The sequence below is a fragment of the Dermochelys coriacea genome, chromosome 3 (assembly GCF_009764565.3).
Source record: "Dermochelys coriacea isolate rDerCor1 chromosome 3, rDerCor1.pri.v4, whole genome shotgun sequence".
NCBI classification, from domain to species: Eukaryota; Metazoa; Chordata; order Testudines; family Dermochelyidae; genus Dermochelys; species Dermochelys coriacea.
Window position 1 is genome coordinate 4,597,824 of NC_050070.1, and position 21,085 is coordinate 4,618,908.

Here is a 21,085-nt window from a genome sequence, read left to right on the forward strand (position 1 = left end):
TCCTGGTCAGCACTGAGGCACTAACCAGGCAGGGACTGTTTTACAGAGGGGCACAGTCAGGTACAGTGAGGTGAAGGCCACAGTTCTGAGAGCCGTGGTTCGTTCTGTTTGGGCGGGGGGCGGGGGCCCAGCTTGGGGACACAACACTTGAGCACCCACAACTGGGGGCCACTTTGGAAAATGGGAGCCTAAGTAACTTGCCCAAGGTCACAGAAGTAGCAGCCTCTTGGATCCCCGAAACCCCTGCTCTAACCACTACCCCATACAACCAGAGAGAAAATCCAAGAGTCCTGGCTCCCAGCCCCCTGCTCTAACCACTACCCCGTACAACCAGAGAGAGAACCCCTGAGTCCTGGCTCCCACCCTCTGCTCTAACCACTACCCCGTACAACTAGAGAGAGAACCCCTGAGTCCTGGCTCCCAGCCCCCTGCTCTAACCACTACCCCGTACAACCAGAGAGAGAACCCCTGAGTCCTGGCTCCCAGCCCCCTGCTCTAACCACTACCCCGTACAACCAGAGAGAGAACCCCTGAGTCCTGGCTCCCACCCCCTGCTCTAACCACTACCCCGTACAACTAGAGAGAAAACCCAAGAGTCCTGGCTCCCACCCCCTGCTCTAACCACTACCCCGTACAACCGGAGAGAGAACCCCTGAGTCCTGGCTCCCACCCCCTGCTCTAACCACTACCCCGTACAACCAGAGAGAGAATCCCTGAGTCCTGGCTCCCAGCCCCCTGCTCTAACCACTACCCTGTACAACCAGAGAGAGAACCCCTGAGTCCTGGCTCCCAGCTCCCTGCTCTAACCACTACCCCGTACAACCAGAGAGAGAATCCCTGAGTCCTGGCTCCCAGCCTCCTGCTCTAACCACTACCCCGTACAACCGGAGAGAGAACCCAAGAGTCCTGGCTCCCAGCCCCCTGCTCTAACCACTACCCCGTACAACCAGAGAGAGAACCCCTGAGTCCTGGCTCCCAGCTCCCTGCTCTAACCACTACCCCGTACAACCAGAGAGAGAATCCCTGAGTCCTGGCTCCCAGCCTCCTGCTCTAACCACTACCCCGTACAACCAGAGAGAGAACCCAAGAGTCCTGGCTCCCAGCCCCCTGCACTCACCAGGAGATATCACTGCTTTCCAGGCAACTCCTTCGTAGTGCGTCCCTTCCCCAGCAGCTCTGGGAACCCCTGAGCTCACCGGCCCATCCATGGCCGTGGGAAGTCGGGCCACCCTGGAGAAGTTGCTCAAGCTGTGTCTGAAATGGAAAGCTGCGCGCAGCGACTCACCTGCAGGCTGAAATCTTGCAGCTGGATGGACGAGGCGTTTTCCTCTTAGTGCCTAGGAGACAGCATGGCCAAGGGAGGGGGAAAGAAGTTTGTGCTTTACAGAGAGCCCCAGAAACTCAGGAAGGGAAGAAAAGAGAGAACTAGGCAGTATCTGTCGCTCCTTCCATAGTCGGCTGGGGCTGGTCCGCCTCTTGCAAGGTTGCGCAGGGGGATCTCAGAGATTTCCCCAAATCCTCCCGGCTCCTTCCAGGCTCCTTCCCAGTGGGCGAGAAGTTAGGGGAGAGCCCCCGGCCCTGCTCTAGGACCAGCCAATGCAACAGCCGGACGGGTTCCCCAGGCTCTTGTTTGCAGCCCCCATGCCTAGGGGAAGAGGGCACCGAAGGATGCTTCGCAGAGCCAGAGGCAGCTGCAGGGCTGGGCTGCTGTGATCTGAAGTTGCGCCTTGGCAGGAGACTTTTGTGGCTCTTGGAGGAGTTGCCAAGGCGGAAGTTGGGGGTTTGTTCGCCCTCTTGTGGCCACGATACGGCACAGGGCGAAACCCACCGCGAAAAGAGCACCGTCCTCTTTATCCTCCCGCCAGCGGGAAAGGCTGTTCCCCAATGGGCAGAGGGGAAACTGAGGCACGGAGGGACTAAGTGACTTGCCCAAGGTCATACAGGATGCCTGCAGCAGAGCGGGGAACGGAACCCGGTCCCCAGCTAGTGCCTGAAATACTGCCCCCCTTCCCTCCCATCCTGTCCCTCCCTGCCCTGCCCCATCCCATGCAGGAAGTGTCAGGGTGGCACAAAGAGCAGCTCCCTGACTCCAGCCACATGCACTAGCCCTAGTGGGAGCCCTCAGCTGGGTTTGAACCTACGACCGACTGCACAGCTCTCTAGCACCCAAGCTAAAGAGTAACTCCACTGGCTGGTAGTCATAGTAGACTGGTATCCCCCAGTGAGCCAACCAGTGTGTGCGTGGATGGAGGGAAGATGTGACACACCTTGCCAGGTATTTCCCCTTCCCCCCCCCAAGAGGCTAATGATTGAGTTGCACACTGGCTTCATAGCCCCACAGCTGACGTGGGGGTTACGGGGATCGCAGACCCCAGCCCCACCTGGCAGAAGCGTGAATGTTTCCATGACGCTGCACAGACGTTTCCCCCTGCACCTCTCAGTGTTTCTGAGCGGCGAGGCTAATACCTCCACCCTGCCGGGAAGGAACGTGGCCCTGTTTCCCCTCAGAGCAGGACATGAGCTGCCTTGTGCTTGGCAGCAGGAGAAGAAGGGGGAAGAAACCCCTCCCTCCCTCTAAGGTAGAGGTCTTCAATCTGTGGGGCATGCCCCTCTAGGGGGGGCACAGAGTAACATTCGGGGGGCACGGCTGGGGGCTGGACCAGCCCCCACAGGGGGTGTGGAGAGAGCACCACCCAACTTCACTCCTGGCCCTAAGCCTGTGGTCCCAGCTGCCCACCCTGCACCCAGGGATCTTCACCTGGCCACGGCTGCAGGCCATGGACCCTGGCCAAGGGTCTACTTCCGCCTCCCTCCCCAGCTGGGGTCCCAGCCTTGGCCTCTTCACCCCTGGCTGCGTCGAGGCAGTCCCACTCCCGGCTCTATGGGTGGGGGTAGGGGGCTGAGAGGTAAAAAGTTTGGGGACCATTTCTCTAAGGGCCCCCCTGCAGCCCTCCAGCTACAGTACCAATGTCATTAATGTCATTGCAGGGATGGATGGACCAGAAGATGATCCTCTTTCCTACCCACCTCCATCTGTCCCCTGACATTCAAGAGCCCTCTCAGCTGGGATCCACACACACTCTGAGTGCACACCCCTCTGCCCAGCATCATCCTCCCTGCTCCTGGGCCCCTCTTGTGCCATGGACAGGGGCTGAAAGGAGCCATTGTCAAGGCCAAGTCCCCTCGCCCCTGCGCAGGCAGCTGGCCCTGCCACATGGTGCCCTGGGAATTGCTGGGCCAAGGCCAGGCTGTCCCTGGCCTCGGGGTTAATAGGGCTGTGGGCACGGTGCCCCTCGCTGGCAGGCTCTCGCTGTCCCTGGCAAACAGCTCTGGATGGTCTCACGCTGCAGCAAGCCCAGCCGGGTTTGTCTCCGGGATTAGCCCCCAGGGCTGGGTTCTATGGAGCTGCTCAGGTGAGGCCCAGGGAGGGGCCGGGCTGTTTAATTTGGTTTCCTCCTATCCTGGGAGCAGGATGAGAATGATTTAATGGGGAAGAGAAACTGTCTCCCTTTGATATAGCCTCTCCCAAATGAGCAGGGCGACCAGGGAAAATGTCAGCTGCTCCAGGCTCTCGGATACCCCGGGCCTGTGCTTGGGGCAAGAAAGGCGGAGGGGGGGCTCAGGTACTTTTACCCTTGCTATGGCCTGGGTCTGTGCTGGGCGCTGCCTGCCCCTGCTGTCGGCTAGAGCAGTCTCAGGGCTGCTCCAACTCACAATCTGTTCCCTGTGGCTGGCTACAGGCCCCAGGAAGCTGAGTATGGCTGACGTGCAAAGCACTTTGTCTGTGCCCCCAACCTGGCCTCTCCTCCATACGCAGAACCTCACCCCAGCTCCACCTCACTGGGGAGCCCTCCAGGGCTGCGGGTTCGCTTAGCGGGTCGCGTCTGCCCCCTGATCCTGTCAGAGTGGCATCAAGGGACCTTCCTGGAACTGTGAGGCTGGTGCCTCAAGTTCCTGTGGGCTGCAGATCCCAAACCCAGGGGCTTCTTTGGGTACCTGTGGCTATAAAATACATGAACTCTCGGCTTCCTGCCACCATCTCTGAGTGCTCTGCCTGTGTGAGCAGACAGCCGCCATCGTGTTCTCAGTATCGTTGTGCGCTCACATGCACACACAGCAGGACGGGCAGATCACATGCACACACCAAGGCAGACCCGGGTCGTCTATTACATGTAGCTAACACCCTTGCCCCTTTCTCCCCCCACACGACTCTCTCATGCAGACTTTACTTTTGTTCTTTCTTTTTGTTGCTTTCCTTAATCTCAACTCAAAGCCCTTCCCCCTGAAGCATAGAGGCGACTCCCTGTGGATTGGAAAAAACACCCTCCTGGCTGCTGCCCTTGGGGAAGCCAGGCACCAGGGCTGAAGGCAGAACTCAGTGCTTCTGCTTCGCTGCCATGCGGAGCTCATCCACTACTCCGGAGGCCACGGATTGGAGCTGCGCTTTGAGATCACTTTGTCTCCAGCTCGCAGCTACGATCCTCTGCAGTGGCAGCCAAATCCCAGGAGTCTGCTCTGCTGGGAAGCCCAGTTCACAGCCCTACACGGTCTCTTCCACCACAAACAACTGTGTGCGGTACTTCATTCAAGCAACTCTTTGTGAGGGGGAGGAGCAGCTGGGAGGGGAAGGTCCTTGGCCCTAAGATACTTGACAAAGGGGAAAATAAAAATCAGAGTCTCTCTGGCTTCACTGCCCTCCTTTGTGACAAACTCACAGCATTTTGCCCGGTGCTAGCTCTTCACAGGGGAGCATCTGATAGGATTTTACAGAGTCATGATTTAAGTCTCAACCGCCCAGGGGGAAGGAAGGTGGGTGTAATTCTCCCTTGTCTCCAGCAATATGTGTGTAAAACAACCTCAATGCTATTCTGGGCCTGGAGCAAAAAAGTTTGGGGGAAACTGAGGCATGGAGAGGGGGATGGGGATAGAGCTGAGAATAGAACCCAGGAGTCCTGCTGCCCCCTAGTGGGCTTTTACTTTTAGGTTGCCTCTAGTCCCACCAAACAGAGCATTAATTGGTTTTCTCAAAGCCACAAATGGCTTGGAAATAGCCTCAGCTCCACCCCACATCCATAAACCCGGTCACCAATTCCTCTGTCATTACAGCTGGAATTAGCATTAAAGCCCGTTGTCAGGTAGATCCTGCCTTAGCCACACCTGGTGCACTGGGAATGTGTCTTATACAGGGTGATCGTACAGGGTCTGTGTTTCATATCCAACATTCAAACAGCAGGATGGGGGGCTGCAGGGAAAATGTGGCCAGAAGCCAAACTGTCCATACACCAGCGTACGGGGCACAATGCGGCATTCATAGTCCAGCCTGAAAACATGCTAAAGAACTCACAGAGTCTTTGCACGCTCGGTAACAGAGTTTGTTTAGCATACGGGGCAGTAGAGAGTGCGGTATACCAGCTTCACGGGGAAGTCTGGGTTACACTGGGGAACTCACAGACTCAAAACAGCCTCTACAGTGTTTTGTATTGTGGAAATAAAAAATCTGAAGCCACTCCAAAAACCAATAGCAGTAGTAGGTTGTTATCCTCTATGCAGCTCAGGTATTCAATGGAAGACCCAATACATGCAGCCACTGTGTTACGCTAGTGCACGTTTTCTTCTCAGAAAACCCACCTCAGTGTACAGGGATAGGCCACAGAGGCGAGGTCCAGGACTCTGGCTATTGTGAACCAATGGATGCTTTTCATGTCATTGAGGCCCTCATCTCAGGGACTCATCCGCATGGCTGGGTGTGGCTTTCCAGGGGCTGCCCGCCTTCTGCGAGAGGGAGCATGCCTCGGTTTGACAGCCACACTTCGATGCGGAGCTCTTTGTCCTTTCACTCCATGCGTGCACTGCACCGAGCACAAAGGGGCCCAGATCGCCAATGGGGGCCGCTCAGCTGCTGCCTCTAGACCAATAAATAAGGACAGTGCCTTTTTCCGCATCGACCCCCAGATGCGCTTTGGTGGGGCTGGCACTGGGAAGCCAAGAGAGGCTCCGCACCTCGCAGAGTGCTCCTCACGTAGAGCCGGCTCCAGGGGGAAGCGCCCTGAGTTGTACTGGTGTCTAGCAGGGGCCAGCCCCAAAGCAGCTGCCTCCAGGAGAATGAAAAGCATGCAAAGCATTCCTGGCTTTGCCCATAGCAGAGCGAGCCAGAATGGCCAACCCCTGGCAGATCCACTCGGGCTGGCGCTGCCCGTTCCCTATTCCTCCCCTACTCACTTTGGGATGGTTTTCAGGGTGCCCAGGACTGTGAGACACCTTGTTACTCTCGGCCTCCACCACATGAGAATCGTCCTTGGGTGGAACCAGGTGTCAGCTCCCTGATAGGCTGGGCTGCCTGTCAGCCCGCCGAGCGCTCTCCTCTGGGCTGGGCCAGCCCTTGCAATGCCTTGCAGGGTACCAGTCGGTGCACCCAGCCCCCGAGCCCTTTGGAAGGGTTCCCCTGGAGTGCCCAGTCCCCTTCTCCACTCAACACTCACTGCAACAGCAGGTCTGCTGCCCCCAAGAGAGTCGTGCACACCCCAGCTTGGAGGGTTCAACTCAGGGTCAGCAACCTGCACGGAGATTTATACTGGAAACAACACGGTTATCAGCAGAGATTCACGAGATAGTGAGCAGGGATAGTGAAAACAAGAGGTTACATCCAAACCAGAACACGCTCTCTAGAGAGTAAGCTCAACTTCCCAGGCTCACCTTCTGTCTGGAGCAACTTATCTCATCCCACTTCAGCCAAGGCTGGTCATGATCCCATTCTCATCAGTGTAATCAACCTGGCCGATCACTTCTTAGGTGCAGGACGAAGGGCTGTCTTCCTTGCCCTCTCCTTGTGGCCCCCAAAGGACATTGTCTGTACTTGAGGCACGGTGATCCCTGTGGCTTGTTCACCGGTGCCCTGCCTCCTGGTGATTTGGGTCTGCCATTGAGTTGGTTTGCAATGCTTCATTTCTTTTTTTTTTTTTTTTTTGGTAACACTGTTGCAAAAAAAGCAAACATCCTGCAGGGATGTATTAGCAGGACCGTTGTAAGCAAGACATGAGACGTAATTCTTCTGCTCTACTCCGCGCTGATATGGCCTCAACTGGAGGAACATTTCAGGCAAGATGTGGACAAGTTGGAGAAAGTCTAGAGGAGATCAACAAAGATGATTAAAGGTTTAGAGAACATGAAGATTGAAAAAACGGGGTTTGTTTAGTTCAGAGAAGAGAAGACTGAGAGGGGACAAGAGAACAGTTTTCAAGCACATAAATGGTTGTTACAAGGAGGAGGGAGAAAAACTGGTCTTCTTAACCTCTGATAGGACAAGAAGCAATGGGCTTAAATTGCAGCAAAGTGGGGTTAGGTTGGAGATTAGGAAAAACTTCCTACCTGTCAGTGTAGTTAAGCACACGGCGGGCTCAAGTTTGGGAACCAGGGATGACAGATCCAGAGATACCAGTGCTGGTTTCACCACAAACAACACTAAACACTTCCTCACCCACACTCCACCTGTCCCTTAGTCCTCCCAGCCTATGTGCTCCCAGGAGGCAGTGCACAGGAAGGGGTCCCCCGGCCCCCGCTAGAGCTCAGGGGCTGGCAGCAGTGTTTGCAGTACATGGGGCTGTTCCCCTCCCCATGGCTACTCAGCCCTGCACCACCCAACCAGGGCCAGGTCTCCCCCTCCCCTAAAGAAGCCAGAGCTCAGTGGATTCCTTCACTCAGCAGCGCCACCGTCCTATCATGTAGGGCCCAGCCTAGCCCCTCTGTGATTCCTATGCAATGCACCTTCATGGACTCCTTGTGCCCAGAAGGCTGCAGGGCTGCTCCCAGCACCTCGTCTTGTGTACCGGATTTGGCCTGGCTACAGAGCATCCATCAAGGGGTGTGTCTGTTTTGATGCATGGCCAGGTGTGGCTGTTACTGACTCAAGTAAGGTATGTATCACACAGCGTCTCTTAGTGGCTGATCGGTGTACTACAGGTTTAGCGTTCCACCACACCCCCGTGGCCCCAAGCTCCCTGTTACCCTGCCCACCTGCAGTGGCTTTCACCACCCCTCTCCCCCCACTCCCTGCTTTGATGCAGCTTTTAACCCCTTCCACGCCTACACCATGGGGGAGGGGAGTTGATTGTCCGCAGGTGGGCTGGGGCAGATTGTCCCGTGTGGACAGGGGGGCCCCATACAGAACTGATTAAGGCTAGAAAGCAACTCAGTGAGTGACCTCGTACCTCTAAGGACAAGAACCTCTGTGCATAGCTAAGCTCTTCCCTTATTCACATTCCCTCTGGTATCTAAGCACGGACTGGAGGGGAGGACCCAAGGGGACGGGGAAAGCAAGGTGATCGGCCTGTAAGGAGGGAATGCTGTAGTCATTGGGCGTGAGGCTGCAAGACTGCAGTTAAAAAGAGAGGCAGCTTGGATTGTACAGGAGCGGCTGGGGCCAGCCAGAAGCTGCTGGCTTGTTCCAGCCTCTGGAGACTCCCCCGCTGAGTCTGCAGAAGCAGGGCCCTTTGTCCTGCACCATCCCTCATGGGAGCTAAGGGACAGGACTGGGCAGTAATCGATGTTGTGATGCACTGAGGACTGTGTCGGTGTTGCAAGCTATCGCCTTACGAGTGTGTGTGGAGGGGAGGTTTTCCTAGTCCTGCTTGCAGGTTAGTGGGCTCTGCCGGGAGGCGTGTGGTGTGACCACAGTCTGGAAAGCACCAGCCTAGACCAAGGCGTGGTGAGTTGTGTCTCTCTTCGAACTCTTCTTTGACTCTTTTAGAAGGCAGTACAGTGTTTCTGAACAATGCTGGCTGATGTCAAAGGGAAGAGGCCCATTAAGGGGTGTTGGATCCGGCCTGAGAGTCTGGTCTCAGTTACGCCAGTGTAAATATGGAGCAAATGCCTGCACTTCAGTGATGATACCAGTGCCTGTGACAGGAGAACTGGGTGGAGAGGTCTCCTCCAGAGAGAGGATCATTTTCTGCTGTCCAGGAGGACACTCAAGGCAAACAAAGACAATACTGTCTGGCAAGCGGGGGCCTGCCTTACTTTCCTGACACCGTAGTAACAGTAGAAGGGAGAGGGACTTCAGGTTTCCCCCCGCTGCCAGCTCCTGGCAGGAACAGGAGGAGATAGGAACAAACCTTCCCTGGGCAGACGCTGGCAGCTTTCCTTATTATACCCTGTATTATTCTAACTCCTCATCCTCCTTTGGAGTTTGGACCCAAGAGGGCCGACATGATGAGACTTTTGTGGCACAGGGGCCTTGCTGAAAGACTAAAGGAATTCAAAACGCTGTTGGGTGACAAACTACATCCACTCCCATTTAGGCTAAAATGGTTTCTTGGCGCTGCTATTTGGTTCGTTTTAAGACAATGTGATTACCAGTATGAATCACAGATACATGGCAAAACAGATAAGGCAAGAAAGATAATTGGGCAAATTACCTCTTCTGAGGACAGGTGACTCCTTTCAAATAGCTGATCTCTGCTATGTTCTTCACCCCAGTTCTTCTGCCCTCTCTGCTTGTCAGTCACCTGGCTTTTATCCCCCTTCCGTAACTTGGCGCAGACTCAGCTTGCTCAATTGTGCACCTGGCTACTTGAAACCCCAACCCCAAAACTTTCTTATGCTTAAATCACAACAACCACCCCAACCCCAAACTAATATATTATGGCTTATCCTATGAAAACTTATTTTTATCTGTCTACTTCTATCATCTGTTCTCCGCTGTTCATTTCACTAGCTCCATCCAGTTTCTCTTATCTTACAGGTCTGTTTTTGCGGCCTTGGGTTTTGCTTGTTAGGTTGTCTTGGGAGGCACCTGAAGTTACCAATTCCCTCATGATGCCCCATTTCAGCCTGCTGTTTACACCGACCAAGGTTTTACAAAGTCAGACACACAAGCCAGGTTTCACGCAACCCTGAAGTTGTTTCAGTTAAGTTCTGGAATGCTGCATCAGCAAAGACACACGCAAAAAGTAAAAATTCCTTTATTTCCTGATAGAATATTCATTTTTCTAACATTTGTGTGTGTGTGTGCGCGCGTGGTCTCTGTCTAACACATTTCATTACACCGTTTTCTAACAAGGCAAACAGCTGGCTTGGGCCCAGGTGCAGAGAAAGGGCCAGAGATGGTGATTTCCCTCAGGGTGTAACTCCACCGACTGCAGTGTTAGGTCCCCTGTGGGCCATTCTTGCCACCTCGTGATTCCATTTACTTCAGTGGGGGTAGCCCTGATTTACACCAGAGTCAGATTTGAAATTCACCTTAAGTGTGAAGTTCTGTGCAGACAGGTTCATGCACAAACCATCACTCCCCTGCAGACCCCCATTGACTTCAGCGGGGAACTATGGGCAAAAGCGGGGGTCTGTGTATACACATTGCGTGGTATGAGGACTTCATGGGGGGAGGGAACACCATGACAATACTAGGCCATGGCGTGAAGTCCTTATTCAGTCAACAATCCCACTGAAGTCAATGAGAGTCTTTCCTGAGCAAAGACCTCAAGATCCAGCCCACTTAGAAGGCCCAGAGAAGTCCCAGAGGGTCATTAAAACATGTTCTGTTTAGAGCTATTGCTGGAGCCAGCGGAGAAGGAGATAGGCAGACAGATGGACGCAGAGGGAGGTGATCGACACACAGCTGTCTGCTGTGCTAGCTTTTATCGTTCTGGTTGCACAATAGACACTAACAGGAGAGTGAGGTTTTGCACTGAGGAGCGGGAGAGAGCACAGTGGCCCCTGAACACTTAAAGGGAGAGGACATCACATTCCTCCGCTCTACTTTAAAAAGCTTTCCAAACACAAAGACATTATTGTTTACATCAGGGGTGGGCAAACTACAGCCTGTTTTAAACCAGCCTCCGAGTTCCAGCCTCGGTGCAGGGTTGGGGGCTGCTTCACGTGGCTCCCGGAAGCTGCAGCGTGCCCCCTCTCTGGCTCCTATGCGCTCCAATGGGAGCCCCCTTCGGCACTCCAATGGGAGCTGAAGGGGTGCTGCCTGTGGATAGGGCAGTGTGCAGAGCCACCTGGCTGCGTCTCTGCATAGGAGCCGGAGAAGGGACATGCCACTGCTTCCGGGAGCCACTTGAGGTAAGTGTCGCTCGGAGCCTGCACCCCTGAGCCTCTTCCTCCCCACGCCCCAACCCTCTGCCCCAGCCCTGATCCCCCTCCCACCCTCTAAACCCCTCGATCCCAGCCCAGAGCACCCTCCTACACCCCAAACTCTTGGAGTCTGTCCCTGTGGTTGCACACCATCTCTCTGTCTCTCAGTCTGCAGCCCTTCTCTTGCCCCAGGAGCTTTTGCAAGCTCTTTGTGACTCGGCCTTCTAGCCAAGTCACTAAGTGATTTCCCCTTCTGGGGTGGAGATATTCAAAGTCTCTTCTCTTCAGGAGACATCAGGCATTTCTCATACCCGCTGCCTGACCCTGTCACTCCTGCTGTGACCCAGGCAGTCTTCTAGCTCACTGCCCCAAACAGCACCACTCGGCAGGGGTTGGTAGGGGACCCAGGCCGGCTCTCTACTCTGGGGTCCAGTCCAGGGCCCTTTACCAAGCAACCTGCAGCTACCCTAACCTTACTGCCTCTTAGCTACATAGAGTCTCCACCTGTTCCCTCACAGGTGAGCTTCCTTCTAATTAGCTTCCTCCAGCCTAAATCTCCTCAATTTGCAGCCTAATTGGCTGACTGGGCCCATTTGGTCTAATTCAGCTCCTGAAGGGCCATTGTGGGGAATACGCCCCCTCACACATGGCTAACAGCAAACACTAAATAACCAAACTATGGCCTGGTCTACAGCACAAAGTGAGGTCACCATAAGCCACCCTGTGTCGACCTAGCTGTGCACATGTCTACACTTAAAGTTGTCTCCCACCGACATTAAGTGCCCTGTCATGCCGACATAGTTACACCACCTCTGTGAGCGGCACTGAGCCATGGTGGATGTAGGGAGGTCCACGCAGTGTGAGTGTAGACAGTGCGTTACCTATGTCAACCCTTCCAGTCCTCCAGCCACTGTCCCACAATGCCTGACACTGACCGCTCTGGTCACAATTGCAAACTCCACTGCCCAGGGGTCATAGAGGCCAGAAGCGCCCCCCTCCTTTAAAATCCATTTTTGAAACGCCCTTTCCCGATTCTCCAGCTGAGTGAACACACCTAGTGCTCAAGTGCCCAGCTGCCCGGGCCAGCTACACACTCCAGACACGCTCCTGCCTGGAGATACTGGATCTTCTAGGCCTGTCGGGAGAAGGGGCTGTGCTCTGAACCAGCCGTAGGAATGTCGACATCTATGAGCAGATCGCTGGGGGGCATACAGGAGAAGGGCGATGCCAGGCACCAGCAGCGCCGTGTGAAAACCAAGGAGCTGCGGCAAGCACGCCAGAGGGGGCAACAATCGATCAGGTGCTGAGCCCCAGACCTACCCCACTTTCACAAAGACGGTCACGCCATACTTGGCGGAGACTCCAGCACAACCCTGTACATCACCATGGACACCTCAGAGGAGCCCAAGCCACAGGCCTCTGCCTGACCAGCGAGAAGGAGGAGGTGAGCAAGGAAGAGGAGGAGGAAGATGGGAAACAGGTGACCGAGGGGTCCAGTTGTGCTGCGAGCCAGGACCTGTTCTTGACTCCATTGCTGTCCAGCCAGTCCCTACAGTCAAGCAGGAGAAGGAACCTTGGGTAAATGTGTAAATACATTTCCCATTACAATTAAGGCTCCCCCAACTTATCAGGGCACAGTTATCGGATTTTCATTAATTTGCTCCTTCTAGAAGAGGTAGTAGTACAGCAAAGAGAGGTAGAATTATCTGCTTTTCATTCTCCTGTAGAGTTGGCGTGGGGCGGGAAGCATGCAGACCGGTTTGTTGATATACACAGGGATGTCCTTTAAATCCTCCTGAGAGATCTCCATGAAACTTCCACGGAGCTACCTGCAATCCTCACCCGAAGGTTTCTAGGGATGGCAACCTTATTTCTTCTTCCGCGGTAGGACGCTTTCCCATGCCATTCGGCAGTAACTTCGGCAGGCATCATTGCAGTACACAGGCTAGCAGCAAATGGGCCCGGGTGATTCTCGGATGCCAGCAGCAGCTGTGCTCTCTCTGCCTTTGTTACCCTCAGGAGAGAGATTTCAGCTAACACCACCGCCCTATACTCAGTTTAATGCATCCCAGCAATTCCTTCCCCCGATTCCCTTATCACTGGCAGGTAATATTCACCCTGATCAAGCATGCCGAAGCAGAAGTGCCAATAAGCATATCTTGTCTAACACTTTAGGGGAGCAAGGGAAGGGGGATTTATGAATCTTAAGTTTTGTTTTCTGTACATACTATATTGACAATGGTACCGCAGTGTATTTTATCTGTGGCTGCAGCCTTAAGGGATACACTCACCACAGCAGTAGAACAACTAACCTAGACAAGGAGGAGGGGGAAAAAAAAATAAGAGGATGTGGATGGACATGTTCTTTGAGATCCTGCAAGCCAGTGTTACATCAGACTTGAATAGAGGGCCACTGCTCGTCATCCCAAACCTGCATGATAATGTGATCCCAGTGCTCATTTTTTGGGCCCAGAAGAGGCGTTCCACCATCTGCAGCTGCTCTGTGAATTCTGCCAACAACCGTAATTTGGTCTGCGCTGTGTCCCACAGCAATCTGTCTTCCAAGAAATCGTGTTCTCGGCAGTTCTTCATATGTCAACATACAGCCACTGAGGTTGATACATTGCTTGTGCAGGTTCATACTTGGCTCCATGCTTCAGTCAGAGATGGCGGACAGAAACAAGTCAAGCGTGGGATTTTGGGAAACTGAAAATAGGCACAAAAATTATGGGCTAGAGATGTTTAAGAAGGATGAACTGGAACAGGTACAGAGAAGGGCTACTAGGATGATCCGAGGAATGGAAAACTTGTCTTATGAAAGGAGACTCAAGGAGCTTGGCTTGTTTAGCCTAACTAAAAGAAGGTTGAGGGGAGATATGATTGCTCTCTATAAATATATCAGAGGGATAAATACCGGAGAGGGAGAGGAATTATTTAAGCTCAGTACCAATGTGGACACGAGAACAAATGGATATAAACTGGTCATTGGGAAGTTTAGACTTGAAATTAGACAAAGGTTTCTAACCATCAGAGGAGTGAAGTTTTGGAATAGCCTTCCAAGGGAAGCAGTGGGGGCAAAAGATCTATCTGGCTTTAAGATTCTACTCGATAAGTTTATGGAGGAGATGGTATGATAGGATAACATGATATTGGTTATTAATTGATCTTTAAATATTCATGGTAAATAGGCCTAATGGCCTGTGATGGGATGTTAGATGGGGTGGGATCTGAGTTACCCAGGAAAGAATTTTCTGTAGTATCTGGCTGGTGAATCTTGCCCATATGCTCAGGGTTTAGCTGATCACCATATTTGGGATCGGGAAGGAATTTTCCTCCAGGGCAGATTGGAAGAGGGCCTGGAGGTTTTTTGCCTTCCTCTGTTGCATGGGGCATGGGTCACTTGCTGGAGGATTCTCTTCACCTTGAAGTCTTTAAACCACGATCTGAGGACTTCAGTAGCTCAGACATAGGTGAGAGGTTTTTCGCAGGAGAGGGTGGGTGAGATTCTGTGGCCTGCGTTGTGCAAGAGGTTGGACTAGATGATCATAATGGTCCCTTCTGACCTTAATATCTATGAATCTATGATATTATGGGCTAGAGACCATTGCATTGTGGGAAGTTGACCTCTTACTTCCAGTCACCCATATGTGACTTGTTTATGCCCCATCATGCACTGCCAAACCTACCCCAAAGACAGCACACTGAATGGTGGTGGATTGCTCAGAGGGATACCTACCCATGGTGCAATGACCTATGCATTGACACAAGCACTCCTGGTGACTATGTGCACCACTGGTGTAAGGAACCAAGTATGGACACACACAAGCAATGTATTAACTGTGGCGGCTGTATGCCCCTGTAACATGCATCAGAAAAGCTTTGTAGTGTAGACATGGCCTAAGAGTTAGGGATTACCACAAGCTCGTAAATTGCAAGGAATTATTTTGCCCTGGAATAGCAACTCACTAACTAAACAATTTATATGTTCAAGTGCACAACTGGTTTTCGCACTTTCATGGGATAACGTAGTGATGGTGGTGTGACAGTGTCCTGAACAACAGGAACAGTTGGCGGTAAGGAATCAACTGGATCTGGTACCAACGTTTTTTTCCACCAAGTCATCAAAATTAGAGGTTGTAACAGAAGGAGATTCAGTTGGAGGAAGAGAAAGTCCTACTGGAACATCCTCAGACTCTGGTACTAGTTGAGGCTGCAACTGGTCCATATGTCATTCCCAAAAACAAACAAACCCCACATCGGAAAGTTCTACCACAAATGAAAGAGTTCCCATGCATTTTACAAGTTCTCCAGGTTCTCATTTTGCTCCACAGCCATAGTTGTGAATCCACACTAAGATTCTGACTTGAAAAGAACGATGACAAGTCTCACATTGTCAAACAAATTGCATAGCTTCGGATTTCGCTACAGATGAGGCAGTATAGGATGTAGCAGGTCCCAACATGTACACAAAGATAGCTTTAAGAAAAGAGTTGAGGGTCGCTCCTGGGTAGTTGCATGTTGTGTGTTCCTGTGGACAACCAAGAAATTGTCCAATTTTTGTGATGATTTAGAATAGACTTTTTAGCTTTTAAGGCATGCTTAAGTGTTTGTATGAAGTGTTTGACGAGTCAGTTTGTAGCAGGATGGTCAGGCGCTGACTGTATGCGCTGAATTCCATTTGAAGCTAGGAACCTCTGAAATCATTCAGAACAGAATTGAGGTCCATTCTCACTCACCAACTGTAACAGTACATCAAACTAGCTAAACAAGGTACAAAGACATCCAATGGTCTTGGTAGCTATAGTAGAATTCTAAAAATTTCTGGCCATTTTGAATCGGTTTCAACTATGACCAAAACCAGGTAATCTTCTAAAGGTCCAGCAAAATCCACATGGATACGCATCCACAGAATCTAAGGCCAGAATCCAGTATGTAGACAAGCTGGGCCAAGATCATGCTGAATTTGCTGACACCTAGTACAGGATTTTGCCTTCCTTTCAATGTCTTGGTTGTTCCCCGGCCACCGGACTGGACTCCGAGCTATAGCGTTCATTCACACAATGAAAAAAATGACTGTCTTGAAGAGCTTCCAAAATCTTAGATTGAAGTGATTTCAGAATGATCACTCGCATTCCCCATCAGACACAACCGTGATTCACAGATAATTCACAATTGTGTAAACTAAGGATTCTTTTGATCCAACACTGTACCTCATAGTACCATCCCCTTCACAAGAGAAAGCACATAATCCTTCGTGGTTTCTTTGTTGATATCTGTGCTAGTGATGGGTGACTTATCCATCAAATTGAGATAGAACAGTTCGTCTGAAGTGTCTTTAGATTGGTGAGAACTTGGGCATGGCAAGTGCGACAGCCCATCGGCATTGCCATACTTAGTCCCTTTATGAAACTGAATAGTATAGGAATGAGCTGACAGTAGCAATGCCCTTCATTGCACACAAGTAGCAGCTAATGACAGAATTCTGGGATGTAGTCCAAAAACTGAATGTAATGGGCAATGATCCATTTCCAAGGTAAAATGCTTACAATACAGATAGGTATGGAACGTCCAAATTCCAAAGATAATCAAGGAGATGCCATCACTGACTCCAGATCAGACTGCCATCTCTGACCCAGATGATATCTCTGTTTCTAGCTTCTGGTAATAAGTGTAGTGCTAGGTCTTGGCCAGCGTCTCGAGAGCTCTTACCTTTTCCCACATTATGAAATTCTGACACATTAGAAAGTCGCAAAAAGAAAAGGAGTACCTGTGGCACCTTAGAGACTAACAAATTTATTAGAGCATAAGCTTTCGTGAGCTACAGCTCACTTCATCTGTAGCTCACGAAAGCTTATGCTCTAATAAATTTGTTAGTCTCTAAGGTGCCACAGGTACTCCTTTTCTTTTTGCGAATACAAACTAACACGGCTGCTACTCTGAAACCATTAGAAAGTCGGCGCTTATGCCAGGAACAGTTGGAGACCAGAGGTCATGCAGCAGTCCGTTTGCCTTTGGACCCATCACTGACAACGAGACTGAAACTCTTTGTCTGTCTGGAACCATGTGGCAGGTTACCAATTGCTCAAAACTTTGGAGATAAACCACCCATGATTCGCAGGTGTTGTTGAACTCACCAACACTGCCCACAAACGGTGCCATTTCACTGCTGTCCTGCTGGACTTCACACCTCCTGGATGCCTTTTCCACGGGGAATTGTTTTGTTAAGGCCCTATCCGTGCTGGATCCCACCGCTGGCTCTGTGCTTATACACGCTTTTGGTTGTACTTGGGCTCCCTCTGCTGGCTATAGACCCTCAATACAGGCTAACTTGTGTGCTGGCTTGCCGGCTTGCATGATATCCATCAATCTGTCTGCCTGCTTACAGGGCACTGCTCTGTTTGAACAGTTCTGGCAGTAATTGCACAACGCTTAGCTGCCATTCTCTCTTTATTTCCCTACTTCTCCTTCTCTAGCTGGCTGGTTCCTGCTTTTCCAAGACAGCCTGTACCTCTAGGTGAAGTGAATCACCTTTTTATAGCATAATTTGCTTACTTGTTCATCTTCTTGGTCAGGCAGTGGGAGCACTGGACACTCGTGGGATAGGATGGCCAGGTGCCCAGTCTGGTTGAAAAGAGGACTTGACAGTGTCCAGTCAGATCTACTAATCAGACACCCAATGTCCGGTTAGTGTGGGTGGGGGAGGCAGGGAGGTACCAGATCATCACCCGTGCCACCCCCTACTCAGCCGGGGCTGCCACCTACCTGCATCAGGCGGCTGCAGCTCCCAATCCCGGCTTTGCAGATGAGAGTCCATCCTGATTTGGGGGAGTGGAAAAGCAGCAAGTGATGTGGGGGGGGGGAATAGGAGCGAACGGGGGTGGAGCCTTGGGGAAGGAGGCATGGCAGGGGTGGGGCCTCAGAGTAGGGGCAGGACCTCAGCAGGAAGAGGCAGGACAGGGGAGGTTCCTGCATTCCTGCTGGAGTGCCCAGATTTTAAATACTACAAAGTTGGCAATCCTATCATGGGATATAAATTGCATGTCGTCAAATGCTATATTCCTGGAGCCAGTCAGATAGACAGACAGATTCAGACAGAGGGAGCTGAGGTCTGCAGTGCTAGCTTTTATTGCTCTGGCTGCAAAACTGAAAATAACCTGAAAGTGAGGCTTTGGCACAGAATCCCCTGCACATTTCAAGGGACAGGACATCACAAGAGCGGGTAGAAACTTTTCCATCAAAACATGTTCTTGATGAAACAGAAATTTTAGCAAATAAATTTCATGGAACATTTTTGGTTTTCATGAAAACACAGGAAAAAAACTGACTTTTTTTTGTTTAGCAACTAACAAAATTTGCAGATCTTTTCCCCATAAACTTGAACATTTTAAAAAATTGCAGAATAATTTCCTGAGCAGTTGTAGTTCTGTTGCTATAACATATCCAAGTTTGCATTTGATGTGTACACAATTGATTCCACCATTAGCAAGCTGGGCTTTTTCCATATTCTGTATTTTGGAATTAAAATCTATGAATAAAGTATTTTGATGAGTATAAAAACATGGTTATCCCCCTACAAGCTACTATTACAATGCATTGCAAATTCATGAAATGAGAATGTATCTTTACTATCTCAGCATTCCATGATGGGACATTTAATTAGAGCATGAAATATAGGTTAATTACAATAAAATGTGTTTTAAATTTCAGATTTACAAACTATTAAACAAGAGAAAATAATTCATTGAAATAGCGCAATTAACACCACACAAAATTACAGAAAAAAGTCTCTAACAAGCTCATTAAAACACAGATTTTTATGATAGAGAATTTCTGATGTCTCTTTTGAAGAACGTCACATTCTTTGCAGCATTTTGTGAGTCCATTCAATTTCTTGGTATTCAGCCTGTAAGTCTGCAAAAAAAGAACAGCAGATTAAAACATTAAAACATCTTTTTTTTTTTTTTCCACCAAATGCATCCGATGAAGTGAGCTGTAGCTCACGAAAGCTTATGCTCTAATAAATTTGTTAGTCTTTAAGGTGCCACAAGTACTCCTTTTCTTTTTTAGATTAAAACATGGTTCATTTTCTTTCTTTTGAACAAGAATTGTCCATTTCCTTTTATTATGTAGCGAGGAAAGTGTTCTAATCCCCCACACAAATGAAGGAAAACAAGGGTTACCATTTTATGTATTTAAGAGTTTTGCTGGATCGGGGCTTTAATACCTCATAGACTCAGACTTTAAGGCCAGAAGGGACCATCATGATCACCTTGTCTGACCTCCTGCACATCGCAGGATACAGAACCTCACTCACCCACTCCTGTGATAGACCCCTCACCTCTGGCTGAGTTACTGACGTCCTCAGATCATGGTTTAAAGACTTCAAGTTACAGAGAATGCACCATTTTACTCTCGTTCAAACCAGCAAGAGACCTGTGCTACAGAGGAAGGTGAAACCAGCCAGGATCTCTGCCAATCTGACCTGTAGGAAAATTCCTTCCTGACCCCAAATACAGCGATCAGTTAGTCCCTGAGAATGTGGGCAAGACCTGTGAGCCAGACACTTGGGAAAGAAGTCTCTGTAGTGACTCAGAGCCCTCCCCATCTAGTCTCCCACTGCCAGCCATTGGGGATATTTTCCAATAGCAGTTGCAGATGGGTCATATACCTTTGTAGACAACCTCCACTCTTATTAATCTATTTACTCTTGAGTTAATCATACTTAGCACCCACCTAGGGCTTTTCATCCATAGAGCTAAAAATACTTTGGAAAGGTGGGTAAAGTCTCATTATTCCCATTTCACAGATGGGGAAACAGCAATTCAGTAATTTACACAAGGCCACACAGAAGTAAGCAATAAAGCCAGCAATAGCAGATGGCCTTGTGATTAAGGCACTGGCCTAGCACTCAGGAAACGCGAGTTTGATTCCCAGCTCTATCAGCATCCCTTTGAGCCCTTGGGCAAGTTGTTTATCCCAGCCACGCAAGTCAATGGAAATTACCCTGCATATCGAGGCTGTATGCAAGGAGGTCTCAGGTTGGGTGGGCCAGGGTGTAAGGTTGCCATACAACTCTCCCTGCTCCATCTGCAGCCCCTCCATGACTGTTGTGTGAGGCAGGTATGGGGGTCAGGGAAGGCCATAGGCCTCTCACTTCTTGAAAGTGAACTTTTCACCAGGGGGGACCCCACTCCCTTTCCCTCTGTAATAAATGAAAATGGGGAGGCTGGGGGGAGCTTCCTTTTATGAACACCCAGCCAGCCAGTTAGCTATAAAGTCCCTCTTGGTGGCTGTTCTCTGCTTACTTTACCTGTAAAGGGTTAACAAAGTTCCCCAGGTAAAGGAAAAGGAGTGGGCACCTGACTGAGCCAATGGGAGGCTAAAACTTTTTAAAATGGGGGAAAAGTCCCCTTTGTTTGTTGTTCTCTGGAGAAGGAGACATGAAGCAGCAATGCTATAAGCAGGAATGTTGTGTAAGGCTTGAACCAGGTATGGAAGATGAATTTCCATACCTAGAAGAAATAATTTGGATAGGGAATGTTTAGACAGACACAATCAGGTTTCTTTCTTATTTTGGCTTGTGGATCTGCTCTGTGCTAACCCCTGATGCTTTTGTTTGCTTGTAACCTTTAAGCTGAACCCCCAAGAAAGCTAGTTGGGGTGCTTAATTTTTGCAATTGCTCTTTTAAAATCTAGCAAAAGCCCCTAAGTTCCAGATGTATTTTTTTCCTTTTTGTTTTTAATAAAATTTACCTTTTTTAAGAACAGGATTGGATTTTTGGTGTCCTAACAGGTTTGTGTCTATGCTGTTTGATTAGCTGGTGGCAACAGCTAATTTCCTTTGTTTTCTTTCCCAGCTCTTCCCTGGAGGGGTATATGTGTGAAAGGGCTTGAGGATACCCCACAGGGAAGAATTCCCAAGTGCTCCTCCTGGGTTCAATGGGTTTTTTTTTGTATTTGGGTGGTGGCAGCATTTACCAAGCCAAGGTCAGAGAAAAGCTATAACCTTTGGAGT

At 50.5% G+C, this 21,085-nt stretch overlaps 2 protein-coding genes across 3 annotated transcripts in view; both read right to left on the minus strand.

Moving 5' to 3' along the window:
- Positions 1-1,750, minus strand: part of SCARA5 (scavenger receptor class A member 5) — a 127,854-nt gene extending 126,104 nt beyond the window's left edge. Inside the window, exon 1 of one of the 2 annotated variants that reach the window (XM_038396279.2) lies at positions 1,286-1,750. The gene's annotated coding sequence lies outside the window, so the exon portion shown is untranslated. The remainder of the gene's footprint in view (positions 1-1,285) is intronic. The other variant, XM_038396280.2, reaches the window with a different exon arrangement.
- A 17,165-nt stretch (positions 1,751-18,915) lies between these two features.
- The window catches only part of NUGGC (nuclear GTPase, germinal center associated), a gene marked incomplete at its 5' end in the record, with an annotated part of 77,124 nt that continues 74,954 nt past the window's right edge, over positions 18,916-21,085 (minus strand). The window contains 1 exon segment of the mRNA XM_038393962.2: positions 18,916-18,981. Within this exon segment, the coding sequence (XP_038249890.1) occupies positions 18,923-18,981 (59 nt within the window).